Source organism: Notamacropus eugenii, chromosome 5 (genome assembly GCF_028372415.1).
Source record: "Notamacropus eugenii isolate mMacEug1 chromosome 5, mMacEug1.pri_v2, whole genome shotgun sequence".
NCBI lineage: Eukaryota > Metazoa > Chordata > Mammalia > Diprotodontia > Macropodidae > Notamacropus > Notamacropus eugenii.
The window spans coordinates 16,235,975-16,256,446 of record NC_092876.1 but is presented as its reverse complement, the minus strand read 5'-3'; the positions used below and the strand labels follow the sequence as shown (position 1 = coordinate 16,256,446).

Here is a 20,472-nt window from a genome sequence, read left to right as displayed (position 1 = left end):
TTCCTTCCTTCCTTCTTTCCTTCCTTCACTTCTTTCTTTCCTTCTTTCTTTCCTTATCTTTCTACGTATCCCCTACTTTCAAACATCTCCCTACATTCCTTCCTTCTTGGAAAAGGGAGGTTATATTTTAATGAAAAGAAATGTAAGTGGAAGCCTGGTTAGAAAGAAAAGTAAATCAATCTGCCGAACAGTAAAAAACAGCCAACAATTTCAGGTCAGTGGAAATTCAGAAGGGCAGTTCGTACACATGTTACTATGTGGTTTTGTAGGTTTGCTTCTTAGTTCTACAACTGGAATGGACAGTAGAGACCATCCAGTCCAGTCACTTCATTTTAGGAATGAGAATAAAAAGGCACAGAGAGCAAAAATGCTTCTTTCTGCATTTTTGGAGGTAGCTTAACTAAAATATTAACTCAGATCTGCTTATTCCAAAGCCAGAGTCTTTACCCAAAAAGAATAAAAAAGATGCCTTCACTGAACCAACTGGTAAAAAAACAAAAGAAAATAAAACAATTCCTTAACTACTAAGAAAAAAGCAAACAAAAATCCCCCCAACATTTGTTCCAGTCACCCAAGGCAAGCATTCCTGATGCCAGAAAAGCTAAGGAGGAGTATGTGAAAGGAAGAAGATGATACTTGTCAGTAGTTTTCATTTTTTTTCCAAAATTACTATTTGAGGTGTTGAGCAGAAGGGTTTCAAGCATTTCCGAACAAATAAATGCAAATTTTGAAATGCAAATACAGGAATTAAGAGGGACCAATTATATTTGGTCATTTGTCACCTGATAATGATGTCTTATATCTTCAAACCCAGATAGCTTCTATATTTCTAACCTGTCTTAAATATTTGTGAATTTCATGTTTTTATCCTATTTTTTTACTCTAAAATTATCCCCTTTCCCACTCATTTACTTAACTGCCAGGTTTCTCATAGTGAAGCACTCTTACTGCTTGACCAGCCATAGATCTCCACACTTCGCTGAGTAGAACTAGAACAAATGTGTAAATACATATAAAAATTTTAAACAAAACTGTTTTTTTTCATGTTCATTCTTTTGAAATATTAACAAATTGCATGTTAAATCAGATACCGCTTGGCTACATGGTCATATAGCAAGCAGGAATCGACATAATTTTTTTTTTCCTGAATGCCTTCTTAGTACATTATCTCCAATGATAGCCATAGATATAGTGCTGAAAACGCATTTGCCTAATCCAGCCACAAGAGTTTGAAGATATTCAGTTTTAGGTTCTCAAGTATAACATGTATTTGGAAAATAATTTTGCACTGGGTTTGCAGGAAATTTTGTCTCCTGTGATAATTTCATGTTATAAACCTGGAAACCTTGTACATGAGGTCTCATGTATAATGTTGTGTTTAATCGGTGCCTGCCTTCCTTTTTATATCACATTGATTAATATTTTTCTCAATATCACGTTCATGAGCATTCATTTGTAACACTCACACACACACGTGTGTTTTTGTCTTTCTGTGCCAAAACTGAGGGCCCAATACTGGTTTAGCTCTGAATTAGTCCATCTATTTTGGAAAGTAATTTGAAGCAATGTCCAACAACAATTTAAATATTAGTATAAATAAACGTATTGAAGAAGAATGGACGGGACCCATATGTGTAAATATATTTCTACAAATATTTTGTTGTGGCAAAGCATTGGAAACTGAGGTGATGGGCTTCAGTTATGGAATGGGTAGACAAAATATGGCCAGCAAATGGCGTGGAATACTATTTCACTATAAGAAAATGAAAGTGATAATTTCAGAAAATCCTGGGAAGGCCGCTATAAAATGATACAGAGTTAAGTAATCAGAAGTAGGAGTACAATTTATTTAGTAGCAACAATATGTAAAAATAATCAGCTTTGAAAGACAGTAATTCTAACCAACAAAATGACAAAGCACAATTCCAAACGACTCATGACGAAACAGGCAATCTGCATTCAGATAGTCCATATCTAATGGACTGAGGATACATATTAAACCAGATTTCCTTTTCTTTCCTTTCTCTTTTTCCTTCCTTCCTTCCTTCCTTCCTTCCTTCCTTCCTTCCTTCCTTCCTTCCTTCCTTCCTTCCTTCCTTCCTTCCTTCCTTCCTTCCTTCCTTCCTTCTTTCTTTCTTTCTTTCTTTCTTTCTTTCTTTCTTTCTTTCTTTCTTTCTTTCTTTCTTTCTTTCTTTCTGTCTTTTTCTTTCTTTCTCTCTTTCCTTCTTTCTTTCTTTCTTTTTTCTTTCTTTTTTCTTTCTTTTTTATCTCTTTCTTTCTTTCTTCCTTCTCTCTTTCTTTCTTTCTTCCTTTGTTTTTCCTTCCTTTTTTCCTTCCTTCGTTCCTTTCTTTCCTACTTCATTGCTTTCTTTTTCTTTCTTTTTTGCCTTTCTTCCTTCCTCTCTTCTTTACTTCCTTCATTCCTTCCTTTCTTTCTCTTTCTTTCCTTCCACCTGCTCCTACCCACTCCCTCTTCCTTTCTCTCTCTTTCCCTCCCTCCCTATCTCTCTCTCTCTCTCTTTCTCCCTCCCTCCCTCCCTCCCTCTCTCTCTCTCTCTCTCTCTCTCTCCCTCTTTTAGTGATACCTAATACGGTCATGCAATCATTTGTTTTAATGGAATATATATATATAATATTTTTGTCACCTTTTCAAAGGGGGAGGAAAGTCGACAGGATTCAGAACTGACAATGAAAAAATGAAAATGTATGCACTTATAAACATATATGTGTGTGTGTACATAAACATATGGACACCTATATACACATTTATTAATATAATCAAAAGGTTCCTCTTCTTCCAGGACCTACTTTGTAGTGTTCTAAAAATGTTATCTTGTAGAATAAATGACGAAGAAATATCTGCCTACCAACTGTCCCAAAGTCCTAGGTGTGTAACCTTGAAAAATTTCATCAGGAAAGTAGTGGGCGTAAGAAAAAGGGGGGGTGGGGTGGAATCTCAGGACAATTGTGATCTCTTGGATGCTATTCATATGAAAGAAGGAAGAACTGGGTATGATAGATTGATCATTTTTGGTTGCCTGATGCATCTGAATGAATGAAAATTGAAGTTATAAGATCAGTAGAGCTGTGAGCAGCTGTAGTGAAAATTAGATGAAGTGACACTATTCAGAGGAACACAGAGAATAGTTGTCCATGTCAGCAGACTTCATCTCCTGTGCCTGGAAAGAGAAAATATACTACCGTATATATCTATCATTCTTTGCAGTTTCTTCGTTCAATCAGTGGAAAATTTTGTCAAGAGAAGTGGTAGGAGAAAAGATTGTAGTGTCTGTCTTCATTGTCAGCAAAACTGCCTGTATTTTTTGAAACTATGCTCTTTAAATTTCGGAGTTTTTCCTCTAACCTGTTTATATCTATGAATAAAGATGAGGTGACAATGCCTAAAAGACTATTTTATGGAGAACTCACACAGGGAAAGTGCTCACATGGTGGTCCGAAAAAGTGGGACAAAGATATTCTCAAGGTCTCTCCTAAGTACTTTGGAACTTATTTTGTGACATTGGAAAGGATGGCACAGGCCTGCTCGATGCCCTTCTCACAGAAGGGGCTGTTCTCCATGAGCAATACAGAGTTGAAATAGCTTAAAAGAAACATGAGATACACGAATTTTGGGAAGCCACTCCAATTTTCACAGAAACTATTTGTGCCCAACCTATCATAGAAAATTCCGAACTGGTATTGGTCTGATCAATCACAGTTGGATATGTTGTATTTTGTCTCTAAAATAGTGATGTCATTTGAATATTTTTAAGAACTAAGGACAACCAACCAAACCAAAACCTTGTCAAAGCACGTCCTTTCGAATTTCTGACTTTTTCTTCTAAGCTGTTCATAGCTGTTATTAAAGATGAGATGACCATGAAAATAAATATAAAGGCTTACACCACATATTTGAGGACATTAGAAATTAAAAATTATCATTTTCCATGATGGCTTCTAGATTAGGTCAGACTGTCTATACTGATGTAATCACTCACAAGTAATTAATACATTATAGAAAAAATGAAGTCAAAGTGAGGTCAATGTTTCTTCCTTCCATAAACATTAAATTCTAAAATAGACGGAATTCTCAGGTGCGGATGTTTCCTTTACCAGTGCAGATCTTCATCTCTCATAAAAATCTGACTCAGTTTCCTGGAGAGTTAACTGATTTAGCACTGGATGACACAGCGAGTACATGAGAGGTTCCAAGACTATCAAAGTCTTATGCCATAATAATAAAATATGCTATAATTTCTTCTAGTCTTTGAAAATATTATTTACAGAAAAATTGCAGAATGATGGGCTAATTGATTTCTCCTTGGCTCCCTAGGTCACTGACTGAGTGGAAGAATCTGAAAATGTCTAACATTACCACAGCCCTGACTGAATTTCTCCTCCTAGGTTTTTCTGACATCCATGAGCTGCAGATCCTATATTCTTTGCTACTCTTTCTCATCTACTCAGCAGGATTGATGGGGAATCTCCTCATTGTAATTGTTACCACCTTTGATAGGAGACTGCAAACCCCCATGTACTTTTTCCTTAGGAATTTGTCCATTGTGGATGCCTGCTTCATATCAATAACTGTTCCCCAGGCATCAGTTAATTCCCTAGTAAACAACAGAGCTATCTCATTTAGTGGATGTGAAGTTCAGTTATTCTTGTTGGTATTTATGGCATATGTTGAGATGACTTTGCTCACTGTTATGGCACGTGATCGTTATGTTGCCATATGCCACCCACTTCTCTATCCCGTGATCATGAACCCCCGTGTCTGTGTTCAGATGACTTTAACATGCTTTTTCACTGGATTTTTATATGCAGGGTTCCATACTGCTTATACCTTTCGATTGTCTTTCTGCCATTCCAATGAGATTCACCAGTTTTTCTGTGATATCCCCTCTCTACTCAAGATCTCTTGCTCAGAGACATTCAGCAATATGGTATCCTTACTTGTCTCTGCTGTTGTAGTTGTGTTTGGCTGCTTTGTCTTCATCACTTCATCTTACGTTAGCATATTTTCCACTGTGCTCAAATTTCGAGTGACAGAAGAACGAAGAAAAGCCTTCTCTACTTGTGTCCCCCACATCTTTGTGGTTTCTTTGTTCCTTATTTCAGTCTCTTATGTGCATCTACAACCACCTTCAGATTCTGGGTCCATGAAAGATATAATCACTTCAATATTCTATTCCATAATACCCCCTTTTGTGAACCCTATTATATATAGTCTACGGAACAAGCAGATAAAAGAAGCTATAAGAATAGTAATGAAGAGAAAGCTTTTTTTAAAGAAATGAAGCATAAATTGTAGTCCTTTCTTAATGCTGTTGCACTTAAGCCATCTATGAATGGAAAATCTCATATATACATGTACACATATGTACATACATATATGATAGTTGCAAGTTAATTATTTTGATAGTCACAGAAGAATCACTGGTGTACATGACTTCAAACATCCCTAAAATTGTCTTTGATATTATCACAATCAGTAATATTTTTAGCATTATGAAGTGTATTCAAGAATTTTAAAAATCTATAATTTTCTTAGTTGGCCTTTGGCAGAACTGCTTATGACATATAAATTAGGAATGAATACAAAATATGGATCAGATATTTCTTTTTACCATTCAAATTCACACGGACAACTCTGGTCCCTTGGAGAAACATGAGTTCATTTCCACCTAAGGGTTGGGTATCTCTGGAGGCTAATAGCATGCCTTTTTTTTTAATGTAGCACGAATTTTTGGAATATGATTGTGATGGCATAGTACTAAGCTATAAGAAATGGTAAACTCAATGATATAAGAAAAGCATGGAAAGACTTACATATATACCTTTTTGTGTCTAATGTTAGCCATTTCTAGAGTGAGTGAAAAGGTAAAAAAGGAAAAAAAAATAAAAATTACATCATAACTTTATTATATATTTCAGAAAGTGGCAAGATGTGCATAATAGATTGAGAACTTCATGTGCAATCATCTTTTTATTATTCTATTTTTTTTAAAATGCTTGTTCTATTCCATAAATTAAAAATGAAATAATTTAAAATACCAACATGTTGAATTAATTATGCTTTTTATTTTACAGCAAGATGCATGGCTTAAAAATCCACAGTTGGATATTCCCTCTATAGTTTTCTTTTTATATGGAGATATTCTTTTTTTTTTTGAACTTTTCTCCATTCACATAGTCATTTAACTAATTCACATTATGACCCAGGTTTCTGACTTATTTTAATGCTTCCTTAATTGGTTTTCAGTACTAAAGGCTTCCCTCCTCAAGAATCCATCCTCCATTCCCCACACAGTTGTCAAATAATCATACTTAAGGAACGTGCCTTACCATGTCACTCTTATAGTCAGAATGATTGAATAACTTTCCGTAACCTCTGGGGTTAAATGCAAACTGCAATAGACTGAAATGCATGTCTTTCACAGTGGAGGTCCCACCTACCATCCATGACTAGATGTGAAACTGCAAGCAAAAGAATATCACAATATTCTGAAAAGAAATGAAATAACTAAAATTTTAAAAAGAAATAAAGATAAATGTTAGAGTATTAGTGGCGGACTCAGAGAAAAATAGAAAAATGATAGAATGTTTTGGATAAATAGTAGCAATTTCTTTTTGAAAAGTGAAGAACTGGATTGAAATATAAGAAGAATGTACGGAAGAAAAATTATGCCAGAGTCAAAAGCAATTAGATGCAAGCAGTGACTGAATGAGTGAATAAAAAATATTTCTTAATTACTTAGAATAAACTAAATGTTGAGTCAAACCCTGGAAATGCACATAGGAAAAAGGAAGAACAAATATTAATTGAGCATGGATAGGCAGGGCCACTACAATAAAAATAACAATTGTACTTTAACTATTGCATATTTTTTCAATGTCACCCTAATTTAATTACCAAAATAGTTTACTGAATTAGGAAACAAAAATAAAAAATTCATTTGGAAGAACAAAAAGTCAAGAATACTAAAGGAAGTAATAAAAAAATGTGAAGGCACGAAGTTTAGCAATTTCATAAAAAATAACTATCGAAATCATTTAGATTAAAAAACAGAAAGGTAGACATATAGTTGACAAAAGCAATATACATAGTATTCTTGTGTTTAACCTATGCAAAGAATTAATTTTGGGGGATAACTAGTCCTTATTTGCTAAAAGTTGTTAAAAAAAAAAACTGGAAAACAGCATGACAGAAATTGGATGTTAAGAAAAATCTTATACCGCTTACCAAAATAATGTCAAAATGGATAGAAGACCTTCACAAAAGAGAGATATTACAAGAAAACATGAAGAATGTGAAATATATTGCTTATCACACATACTAGTATATTTAATTACTAATAATTTATGAGGTTATGAGTTGAAATTTATTGTACAAATCAATAGCATTGTGAAGAATTACATCAAATGCATTTCAAGTAGCATATTACATTCTAATATTGGAAGAGTGATTCATGGCATGTATAGAGACGGGATGAACCTGTGAATTCATTGGTTAATAGGACTGCTTGTAAGGAAATTTACCCCTCCCTTCCTCCATTGCTAATCAGGTCCTTCTCTATCACATATAATTTTAAGAAGCCTACTAGAGTACTGAGAGTTAAATGATTTTTTATTTAGGGTTACACATACCGCTACATGCATTAAAGACAGAACATGAAATCAGTTAAGGCTGATAAAAGTGGGGAAAAGTGAGTAATGGAAAGTCTGATCCATTTGTCAATTTTGATGTGGCTAAAAATATAACCAAACATTTGGAAATCATTTTAATATTTTCTAGAAAAATCACTACATTGTGTGTAACTGTCAGTGGTGACATACGTTAATGGACATGTACCTCAAATACATTAACTGCGGAAAAGAAGGTGCCATAGCCATGAGTATATTCATAGGATCACTTTTTGAAATAACAAAAACAATGCTTATGTTAATGTAAGAAAATTTTGCTCTAAGATCAAATGAAAAATGTCAAAGAAGATGAGAATAAGAGACCAGAAAACACAAACAAACAGATTAGAATAGAGAACTTTCTTCTCATAGAAGGATGGGGAGCTATGGCTTTCAAATGTTTTCTTATCTGTCAGATGTCATTACGTTATTGACAGGTTTCCTAACTAGTTTCTCATATAAAGAAAGGCGAAAATGTGATGAGGGATTCTTTGGAACCTAAGGTCATGTAAAAAGCAAAGACATTCTTTCTCTGATTTATTCATCTGTCTTTCTCTCTCTATGTATGTATTTATCTGTGTGTCTGTCTCTGTCTATCATTTTCAACTTTCGCTTCTACAAGAGTATAAGTTTTAAATTTTCTCTTCTTTATTCCCCTACCATTCCCCAGCATGCAATCCTATATAAGCTATACCTGTACAATAATATTAAATGTATTTTTACATTAGACATAGTGTAATGAGGAATTAGAACCAAATTAAAAACAAAGCAATGAGAAAGAAGAAACAACAATGAAAATCATACAGAGAATAATATGCTTCAATCTACATTCAAACTCCATAATTCTTTTTCTGGATGTAGACTGCATTTTCCATCATAACTGTTTTGGAATTATATGAGATCCTTGCATTGCTAAGAATATTTTAGTCTATTAGAGTTAGTCATCTGACAATACTATTGTCACTGTGTACAATCTTCTCCTGGTGCTAAGCTCACTACACTCAGCAGAAGGTCATAGAACTCTTTCCAAGTTTTTCTGAAGTCTGGTTTTTTTTTATTTATTAATTTTATGTTTATTTATTTATTTTTAGTTTTTAACATTCACTTCCACAAAATTTTGAGTTCCAGATTTTGTCCCTTTCTCTTCCCTCCCCCTACCCCAAAATGCCATGCATTGTGATTACCCTTCATCCAATACTTCCTCTCTTCTATCACACCACTCCCTTCCTTTATCCCCATCTTCTCTTTTTTCTTGTAGGGCAAGACATATTTCTATACCTCATTACCTGTATTTCTTATTTCCCAGTTGAATGCAAAAGCAATTCTCAACTTTAGTTCCTAAAACTTTGAGTTTCAACTTGTCTCCCTTCCTCCCTCCCCACGCATCGCCACTGAGAAGGCAAGCAATTCAATATAGGCTACATATGTGTAGTTGTGCAAAAGTCTTCCTTAATAATCATGTTATGTAACACTAACTATATTTCCCTCCATCCTATCCTGCCCACCCCTATTTATTCTGCTTTCTCTTTTCACCTTGTCCCTCGGTAAAAGGCTTTACTTCTAAATACACCCTCCTCCCGTTTGCCCTCCTTCTATCACACCCCTACCCCATTTATCCCATTCTCCCCTACTTTCTTGTAGTACAAGATAGATTTTCATAACAAATTGAGTGTGCATGTTATTCTCTCCTTAAGCCAAATGTGATGAGAGTAAGCTTCACTTTTTCCCTCTCACCTCCCCCCCCTTTTTCCCTCCATTGAAAAACCTTTTGCCTGCCTCTTTTCTGAATGATTATTTGCCCCATTCCATTTCTCCCTTTTCCTCCCAATATATTCCTCTCACCTCTTAATATTATGTTTTTAGATATCATCCTTTTTTTTCAACTCAACCTGTGCTCTCTGTATATACATACATATGTATATATGTGTGTGTATGTATATGTACATATATATGTACACACATACATATGTATGTATATATACATGGACACACATTTGTGCGTGTTTGCGTGTATAATACCTCAACTACCCAAATACTGAGAATAGTTTCAAGAGTTACAAATATTGCCTTTCCATGTAGGAATACACAGTTTAACTTTAATAAGTCCCTTATGATTTTTCTTTCCTGTTTGCATTTTAATGCTTCTCTTGGATCTTTTGCTTGAAAGTCAAATTTTCTATTCAGCTCCTATTTTTTCATCAAAATGCTTGAAAGTCCTCTATTCCACTGAATTACCATTTTTCCCCTGAAGTATAAATGGGTAGGTAATTCTTGATTTTTACCCTAGTTCCTTTGACTTCTGGGATAGAATATTTCAATCCCTTTGATCCTTAATGTGGAAGCTGCTAGATCTTGTGTTATCATGATTGTATTTCCACAGTGCTCAAATTGTTTCTTTCTGGCTCCTTGCAATATTTTCTCCTTTATCTGGGAACTCTGGAATTTAGCTGCAATATTCCTAGTAGATTCTCTTTCAGATCTCTTTCTGGTGTGATCAGTGGATCTTTTCAATATTTATTTTATTCTCTGTTTCTAGACTATCAGGGCAGTTTTCCTTGATAATTTCATGAAAGACAAGATCTAGGCTGGTTTTTTGATCATGGCTTTCATGTAGTCCCATAAATTTAAGTTCTCTCTCCCGGATCCATTTTCCATGTCAGTTGTTTTTCCGTTGAGATGTTTCACATTATCTTCTATTTTTTTCATTTTTTTGTTTTGTTTTGTAATTTCTTCTTTTCTCGTAAAGTCATTAGCTTCCATCTGCTATTTTCTTCAGTGAACTTCACCACACCAGCCTTCCTCCTCACCCCAGAACCGCCACTCAGGGCTGAGACTCTGATCAGAAGCTCAATTCCTCCAGGGCCTTTAATATGAGTGCTCCAAAATTGGGTGCTGCTGCTGCCTGGGACTGGGGCTCAGGGAGGACCCTGCTCCCTTCTTACCCAGGTGAAAGAGCTTTCTCACTGACTTTTGAGACTTTCGCTAGCATTTGTGGGTTGAGCAGTCTGGGAACTGCTGCTGCTGCTGGCACCCTGAAGCCTGTTCTGGTCCTGTCCTTGCTGTATTGCACAGCCCACACTGGACTGTGGTCTACTCTGAGCTCAGTGCAATATACCTTTCCTGTCCGCCTTCCAGTCAGCCTTGGGCTGGAAATCTCTGCCATTTTTACAGCTATTTTATGGGCTATGGGGGGGTAACTTCTACAAGTCTAACATCCTATGCTGCCATCTTGCCTCCACCCCATGCTCATCATTTGTTATAGAACAATAGTATTCCATTACATTCAGTATACTACAGTTTATTCATCTATCCCTCAATTGTTGGCAATCCCCTCATTTTCCAATTCTTGGCCACCAGAAAGATAACTTCAACGAATGCTTTTTACAAATGGGTCCTTTTCCCATTTTTATGATCTCTTTGGGACACAGATCTAGAAGTGTTATTGCTGGGTCAGAGATAAGCATAGTTTTATAACCCTTTGGGCAGAGTTACATATTGTTCTCCAGAATGACTGAATCATTTCACAACTTCACCAATAATGTATTAGTATTCCAATTTTTCCAGACCAACTGCACCATTTATCATTTTCTAGTTTTGTCATGTTAGTCAATCTAACAGATGCAATGTGGTACCTCAGAATTGTTTTAATTTTTATTTCTTTGCATAATAGTGATTTAGAACATTTTTTCGTATGACTATAGACAACTTTAATTTCTTTTATTTCAAAGTGGTTTGTTCATATCCTTTGACCATTTATCAACTGGAGAAAGATTTGCATTCTTAAACGTTTCACTCAGTTATTTATATATTTTAGAATTGTGACCTTTATCAGAGACATTGACTATAAATATTGTTTCCCATCTTTCTGTTTTCCTTCTAATTTGGTTGCATTGGATTTGTTTGTGCAAAACCTTTTCAATTTAATGTTATCAAAATTATCCATTTTATATTTCACAATGATTTCTATCTCTTGTTTGGTCAAAAACTCTTCCCTTCTCCATATATCTGTCAGGCAAACAGTTCCTTGCTCTTCTAATTTGCTAATAATATCACAATTTTTATTGGAATCATGCATCCATTTTGACTATACCTTGCTGTAATGGTGTAAGGTGTTATATTATGCCTACTTTCTCCCATGCTACTCTCCAGTTTTCCCAGCAATTTTTGTGAAATAGTGAGTTATTATCCCAGAAGCTGCAACCTTTGAGTTTATCAAGCTGTAGATTGCTGAAGTCATTAACTGCTGTGTCTTGTTTACCTAACCCATTCCAGTAATCTAGTACTCTGTCTTGAATAGCAGCAAGTACTTTTTGATGATTGCTGCTTTATAATACAATTTGAATCTGCTGTGGCAAGGCCACCTTCCCTCACTTTCCTTTCATTAATTCTTTTGATAATCTGGACCTTTCTTCATTACTGATGAGTTTTGTTTTTAGTTTTTACTGCTCTACAAAATAAGTCTCACTAGTTTTATTGGTGAGTCACTAATATGTAATTTAATTTAAGTAGAACTGTCATTTTTATTTAGTAGCATGGCCTACCCATGAACAACTTAAATTTTTTTTATTAATATCTGACTTTATTTGTGTGAAGTATTCTGTAATTTTGTCTACATAGCTTATGGGTTTGTTTTGGCAGATATCCTCCAAAATATTTTATATTGTCTACTGTTAAGGCACAAGCTCAGTTTTCACGAGAATGGCTGTGGGTCAGGTAAGGGTGAGGGCTTCTTGAAACCACTGAGCTCTCACGAGGCCCCCCAGAAAACAGCTGGGAATTGAGGGAGTGAAACACAAGTTATATTGTTTTCCACCTCTTCTCATTGGGAACTTGCTAGGGAGAGCATCCCACACTTGAGATTGGTCCGTGGTCTGAGCACACCTTTTGTTAATTAGCTAAGGGCCTGAGAGCATGCACGATCCACGAGAGAACTATGCAACTGGGAGAGCCTGAGGGGGAGGGTTTTTTCTTTTCTCCTCGGGAAAGAAGGAGAGGACTCCCATAGGGAGAACTCGCCCTGCATGCTGCATGTAGTTTGTATCTGGAATAAAGCCTACACCTCTGTTTGACTCTGGAGGTCTCTTCTCTCATATGTTTATCCAGGTGATCACCAAAGACCTGAGATAGGTAAGAGGATCCGGCAGCCCATGGGATTAGGCCGGGCAGTCTACAGTAACTTGATATGGAATTTCTTTATCTCTTGATATTGGTCTTTATAAATAATATATAAAAATGTCAATGACTTATATGGGTTTGTTTTATATGTTGCAAATTTGCTAAAGTTGTTAATTAATTCAAGCAGTTATTATTTGATTTCTTAGTATTCTCAAAGTGTTACATCATATCATTTGCAAAGAATGATAGTTTTGTTTGTTCTTTGGCTATTCTAATTTCTTCAATTTCCTTTCCTTCTCTTATTGGTAAAACTAATATTTCTAGTACAGTATTAAATGATAATGATGTTAATGGTCATCTTTGTTTCATCCCTGTTCTTTTTGGAATGCTTCTATTTTATCCCCAATACATATAATGCTTGTTCATGAATTTATATAGATGCTATTTATCATTTTGTAGAAAACTGCATTTATTCTAATTCTCTCTAATGCTTCTTAATAGGCATGAGTGTTACATTTTACCAGGAAGGTTTTTTCTGCTTTCTTGAGATATTCATATGATTTCTGTTAATTTTCTTGTTGATATGGTCAACTATGCTGGTATTTTTTGTAATATGTAACCAGACCTGTATTCCTTCTTTAAATCCCACCTAGTTATACAGTATTTTAGTGGTTATAAGTTGCTATAATATCTTTCCTAATACTTTAATTTTTTTACATCTATATTCATAAAATTTTCTTTCTTGTTCATCCCAGTTTAGGTGTCATCACCATATTTGTATCATAAAAAGCGTTTTGTAGAACTCCTTCACCTATTTTTACATAGTGTTGGAATCAATTGTTCTTCAAATTTTTGGTTGGAATCACTTATGAATCCATCTGAACCTGGATTCTTTCTTTTATTTATTTATTTTTAGATTTCAACAGACACTTCCACAAGATTTTGAGAACCGAATTTTCTCGCCATCTCTCCCTTCTGCCCGCCCCAAGACAGAATGCATTGTGATTACCCTTTACCCCAATCTGCCCTGCATTCTGTGTCATCCCTCCCTTCTCTTATCCCTATCCCCTCTCTCTTCTTACATGGAAAGGTAGATTTCTCTACCCCATTACCCGTTTATTCCATTTGGTATTTGCATGTAAAAACAATTATTTAACATTTGTTTTTAAAACGTTGAGTTCCAACTTCTTTCCCTTTCTCCATCCCCACCAATCCCCACTGTGAAGCAAGCAATTTGATGTAGCTTGTACATGTGTAGATATGCAAAACCCTTTCATAACAGTCATATTGTGAAAGAGTAAATATATTTCCCTACATGCTATCCTAGCCTCCATTTATTGTCTTCTCTCTTTTGACCCTATTCCTCCTCAATGTGTTTACTTCTAATTACTGCTTCCTCCCATTTGCTCTCCATTCTATCATCCCTCAAGTCCCCAACTTATCCATTTCCCCTCTACTTTCTGAAGTGTGAAACAGATTTTCATACCAAATTGAGTGTGCTTGTTATTCCCTCCTTAAGCCAAGTGTGATGAGAGTAAGTTTCACTCTTTCCCTCTCATCTCCCGCTCGTCCCCTCCATTAAAACAGGTAATGGGGTAGAGAAATTGAAATTGAAATTGAAATTTTTCTTGCCTCTTTTATGGGAGAGATAATTTTCCCCATTCTTGTTCTCCCTTTCTCCTCCAAACATATTCTTCTCTCACCCTTTCATTTTATTTTTTAGGTATCATCATTTCATATTCAACTCAACATCTGCCCTATGTCTATGTATATATAATCTCTCCAAGTACACTAATACTGAGAAATGTCTCAAGAGTTACAAATATTATCTTTACGTGTAGGAATGTAAACAGTTCCTTTTCAGTAAGTCTCTTATGATTTCTCTTTCCTGTTTTACTTTTCATGCTTCTCTTGAAACTTGCATTTGAAAGTCAGTTTTTCAATTCAGCTCTGGTCTTTTCATCAAGAATTCTTGAACGTCCTCTACTTCATTAAATGACCATTTTTCCCCAGAATTACTGTACTCTCTTTTGCTGGTTAGGTGATTTTTGACTTTAATCTTAGTTCCTTAGACTTCTGGAATATCATATTCCAAATCCTCTGATCCCTTAAAGCAGAAGGTACTAGATCTTGTGTTATCCTGATTGTGTTCCAACAATACACTAATTGTTTCTTTCTGGTTGCTTGCAATATTTTCTCCTTGATGGGAAAGCTCTGGAATTTGGCTATAATATTCATAGGAGTCTTCATTTAGTGATCTCTTTCAGGAGGCAATAGGTGAGTTCTTTCAATAACTATTTTACCCTCTGGTTCTATAATATCAGGGCAGTTTTCTCTGATAATTTCTTGAAGGATGATGTCTAAGTGTTTGGTTTTTTTTTTCTGTCATGACATTCATTCTGTAGAATAATTTTAAATTGTCTCTCTTGTATCAAATTTCCAAGTGAGTTGTTTTTCCAGTAAGATACGTAATATTGTCTGTAATTTCTTTTTCGTTCCTTGGTTTTGCTGTACATTTTTTTCATAAATTAATTTGCTTCCATCTGCTACATTCTAATCTTTAAGGAATTATTTTCTTCAGTTCACTTTTGGAACTCACTTTCCATCTGGCCAATTCTGTTTTTTAAGTCATTCCTCTCACTGATTTTTTTTATTTCTTTTGTCATTTCAGTTAGTCTATTTTTTAAGTGTTATTTTCTTCAGCATTTTTTTGCATCTCCTTTAGCAAGTAGTTGACTCGTTTTTCATAATTTTGTTGCTTCATTCTCCTTTCTCTTCCCAATTTTCCTCTGCTTCTCTTATTTGATTTTCAAAATCCTTTTTCAGCACTTCCATGGCCTAAGACCAAGTCATACCTCTCTTGGAGTCTTTGGATGTAGGGGCTTTGACTTTGTTATCTTTTGTTCGTCCATTGTGGTCTTCCTTATCACCAAATTAGGATTTTGTAGTCTGATTTTTTTCCAGTTTTTGCTCATTTCCCCAGCCATTTATTTGACTTTTTAGTTCTTTGTAAAGGTAGTTCTCTGCTTCCAGTGGTGATGGGCTGTGTACAGTCAACTGCCCAGTCCCCCCACCATATGTGGACCTAGAGCTCCATAAACATATGCTGCCACTGACCTTGCCTGTGGTTTGGCTGCTGCAGGTTCCTCAGCCCCCTCCATAGCTCCTGAGTTGGGGATGGACCGCCTCTACTCTTTCACACAGGTCCCACAAGTTTTTGCACTGAACTAACATTTTTTTTTAAATTTTTAACACAGTTTATAACAGATAAAGCAATTCAAACTTTTGGTCAGGTGATATATCTTTTTAAAGCATTTACAATATGGGCCACAAAAGAATTTTTTTTAAAATTAGTTCCTCTACAATTTATTTTTTTTAATTTCAGTTTATTTATTTAAGTTTTCAACATTCATTTCCACAAAATTTTGGGTTCCAAATTTTCTCCCCATTTCTCCCATACCTGAACCCCTAAATGCGGAGCATTCTAATTACCCATATTAACAATCTCTTCTCCCTTCTAACATCCCTCCCTTCCCTTACCGCATCTTCTCTTCTGTCTTGTAGTGAAAGATAAATTTCTCTCCCCCATTACCTGTATTTCTTATTTCCTAGTTGCAAGAACAATACTCAACAGTTGCTCCAAAAACTTTTGAGTTCCAACTTCTCTTCATCCCTCCCTCCTCACCCCTCATTCCCTTTGGGAAGGTAAGCAATTCAATATAGGCCATATCTCTGTAATTTTGCAGTTGACTTCCATAATAGTCATGTTATGTGAGACTATATTTCCCTCCATCCTATCCTGTCCCCCGTTTCTTCTATTCTCTCTTTTGATCCTATCCCTCTGCAAGAGTGTTGACTTCTAATTTCACCCTCTCCTCACTGCCCTCCCTTCCATTATCCCCCCCACCCTGCTTATCCCTTTCTCTCCCACTATCCTGTATTGTAAGACAGCTTTTCATACCAAAATGAGTGTGCATTTTATTCCTTCCTTTAGTCGAATGTGATGAGAGTAAGCTTCATGTTTTTTCTCTCACCTCCCCCTTTTTCCCTCCACTGAAAAGTCTTTTACTTGCCTTTTTTATGAGAGATAATTTGCCCCATTCCATTTCTCCCTTTCTGCTCCCAATATATATCTCTCTCACTGCTTAATTTCATTATTTGAAGATATGATCCCATCCTATTCAATTCACCCTGTGCTCTGTGTGTGTCTCTCTCTCTGTATGTGTGTGTGTGTAATCCCAACTACTACCCAGATACTGAAAAAAGTTTCAAGAGTTACAAATATTGTCTTTCCCTGTAGGAATGCAAATAATTCAACTGTAGTAAGTCCCTTATGACTTCTCTTTACTGTTTACCTTTTCATGCTTCTCTTCATTCTTATGTTTGAAAGTCAAATTTCCTTTTCAGCTCTGGTCTTTTCATCAACAATGCTTGAAAGTCCTCTATTTCATTGAAAAACCATTTTTTCCCCCGAAGCATTATACTCATTTTTGCTGGATAGGTGATTCTTGGTTTTAGTCCTAGTTCCTTTGACTTCTGGAATATCCTATTCCATACCCTTCGATCCCTTAATGTAGAAGCTGCTAGATCTTGTGTTATCCTGATTGTATTTCCACAATACTCGAATTGTTTCTTTCTAGCTGCTTGCAATATTTTCTCCTTGACCAGGGAACTCTGGAATTTGGCCCCAGTGTTCCTAGGAGTTTATCTTTCCTGATCTCTTTCAAGAAGTGATTGGTGGATTCTTTCAATATTTATTTTGCCCCCTGGTTCTAGAATATCAGGACAGTTTTCCTTGATAATTTCATAAAAGATGATGTCGAAGCTCTTTTTTAGATCAAGGCTTTTAGGTAGTCCCATAATTTTTAAATTGTCTCTCCTGGATCTATTTGCCAGGTCAGCTGTTTTTCCAATGAGATATTTCACCTTATCTTCTATTTTTTCAAATTTTTGGTTTTGTTTACTAACTTCTTAGTTTAACTCATAGTCATTAATTTCCCTGGACTCAGTTCTCTCTTTCAATGAATTATTTTGTTCAGTGAGCTTTCAAACTTTCTCCTCCATTTGGCTAATTCTGCTTTTTAAAACCTCCTTCTCCTCATTGGCTTTTTAGACCTTTTTTTTTTTTTCCAATTGAGTTAGCCTCTTTTTATAGCTGTTATTTTCCTCAGATTTTTTTTTTGTTTGTTTTCCTTTAGTAATCTGCTAACTTGTGTTTTAAGGTCTTCTATTGTCTGAGCCCATTTTAAGTTTCCTTTGGAGGCAGAGGCCTTGACTTCCTCTGACAGTATTCCTTATTCTTCCTCATTTGAAAGGATGGGGGGAGACACCTGTTCCCTAAGAAAGTAACCTTCTATGGTCTTATTTTTTTTTCCCCTTTGCTGGGCATTTTCCCAGCCAGTTACCTGACTTCTGAGTTTCTTCTCCACATTCACCTCGCCTCCAGTTCCACCAAGTCAGCACTTGGGGGGCTGATATTCAAATGCTGCTCCCATGCCTTAGGGGCTTTCTGTGGGAGTGGGGCTATTACTCAGTGTGAGATTAAGTTTAGCTGCACAGGTGGGGACAGGGCCACCACACAGGGCTTAGTTCCCCCAGCGGTTTTATGCTGAGATCTTCAATAATGGATGCGGGCCACTGCCTGCTTTGGGAGCCCTTGTCTGCTGCTGCCTCTGCTGCTGCCTCCTGAGGGGCCCTGAGTTATGGGGACACCCCACTCCCCTCTCAGCCAGCTGAAAAGACCTTCTCACTGACCTTTGGCACCTGTGGGGTGAGGGACCTGCGCTGCTGCTGGAGATTCTATCCCTGAAGCCTACTAGGATCTGCTCCTCTCTGTGCCACATGCCCAGCAGTCTGTTCTTTGTTCTGGGTCCGGTGCTCAACAAACCTTTCCTGTCACTTTTTCAGGTCTCTCTAGAACAGAAATCTCCTCCACTCTGTTGGTCTGTGGCTTCTGCTGCTCTAGAATTTATTTAGAGTTCTTCTTTACAGGTATTTTACGGACTGTGGGGTAAGAGCTAAGCGTCTGTGTATCTTTCTACTCCTGACCTTTTAATTTGTCCTCAGAGTTTGGGGAGCGTGAAATGTGGAAACCGTCACAGGTTTCTGAGATTCAATCCCACTGAGTCCTGCTCAGCTTCCGTTTGTCCCAGGATGGCACAAACTGCATTATGCTCTACTCCCAGCCTGGCACTATAGTCATTCCTTTCTAACTTCTAGGCTGTCTTGGGCTGGAGATATGCTTCAGTTCGTCATTCTGTCGGTTCTTCAGTTCCAGTATTTGTTTAGAACAATTATTACAGGTATTGGTCTGTGCTTTGGGGAAGAGCTGTAGCAAGTCAGTGCTTTTGCTCCAGCATCTTATGTACACATACATACATATATGTATACATATATACACACATATGCACATATATATGTATATATATATACATGTATATATATTTATACAAACATATACATCTATGTCTCTGTGGGGGAGGAGGCTTAAGAAGATGAATCTTCCTGACCCTAGGTCTGACTTTATATCCACTATCACATGTAGCTGCCCTAACTTATGATTATACTAATAAGAAGTATATGGAAATAACTGTATCTGTGTGTTCGTCCTTCTTTGCCAAAGAAGAACATGTCATCAAAGAAATAATGACATGATATGCACTTGTCGTTGTTTTGAGTGAGTGAGGGCTGTGAAGGTCACCAGTCTCACTTCTCCTCCAGAGCCATCTGAATCCAGTGACCAGATATTCATCAGGATGACTGGAGATGACCCATAATGAGGCAAATGGGGTTAAGTTACTTGCCAAGGTCACATAACTAGTGAATATCAAGTGTCTGAGGTGAGATTTGAACTCAAGTCCTCCTGACTCCTGCACTGGTGCTCTATCCACTGTACTACCTAGCTGCCCATGGAAATAACTAAAGATTTTTTAAAGGAAAGCAGATTTCTTCTATGCCCAAAATCACTTTTACTTCAAAGCTGAGATTAATTTCAAGTATTCACATGAATCTCTGATACCACTAATTTATAAATTTTATGAAACAGTAGATATTGTTGCCCATCAAAGCCAAATGATCTGGTGAGATTTTTGTCCATGTCCCACATGCTTGCTGGAGGGCCACTTAATATGCTGGAGGGCTTATACTCTCCCAGAAGTCAATAAAGAATCTAAAACAAGAGTCTCTTGGCGCAGACATAGTGCTTGCGGATAATATTCAGCTCCAGGTACTCAGAAGTCCTTTTTGTGCCCTGTCTAGGTAGCTTGAGATTTCCCCCTTAGGCATAATGTAATTTCTTTTCAGTGACTCTTCTGAATGCATAAATCTTCATCTGGTCTATTTGCAACTGTCCAAAACAGGAAGCACGATCAGCCGTTATGGGAAAAACATGATCACACTCACGGAAATATGGGAAGTTCAAAATTCTTCAGACCCTTCAGAGAACAGAAGGTTTTACTCCAGGGAAAAGGGAGGAGAGGAGGATACCAAGGCCAAGTCCAAACCAAGGAATCTCTTAAGCCCCGCACCCAACAATTTTTTTCCCTCATGGTTTTTATTTAAATGACACAGCAGTTTTTGAAATACAACTGATTCTCGAGTTTGACATTTTTAAGTTTAATGTTGTGTACACACTCCTAGGATATGAACAAATTTTCTGACTATTATTCCTGT

General features: G+C 36.3%; 1 protein-coding gene across 1 annotated transcript; it reads left to right on the top strand.

Annotated features, from left to right (window-relative positions):
- Positions 1 to 4,361: 4,361 nt before the first annotated feature.
- On the top strand, positions 4,362 to 5,300 carry LOC140508502 (olfactory receptor 14C36-like). Its single transcript, XM_072616458.1, has one exon. The coding sequence runs from the start codon at positions 4,362 to 4,364 to the stop codon at positions 5,298 to 5,300; it is 939 nt and encodes a 312-aa protein (XP_072472559.1).
- Positions 5,301 to 20,472: the final 15,172 nt, after the last annotated feature.

What these genes read in the sequence shown, in the direction of transcription:
- LOC140508502 (XM_072616458.1), top strand. Translation starts at nt 4,362, where the DNA reads ATGTCTAACATTACCACAGCCCTGACTGAATTTCTCCTCCTAGGTTTT.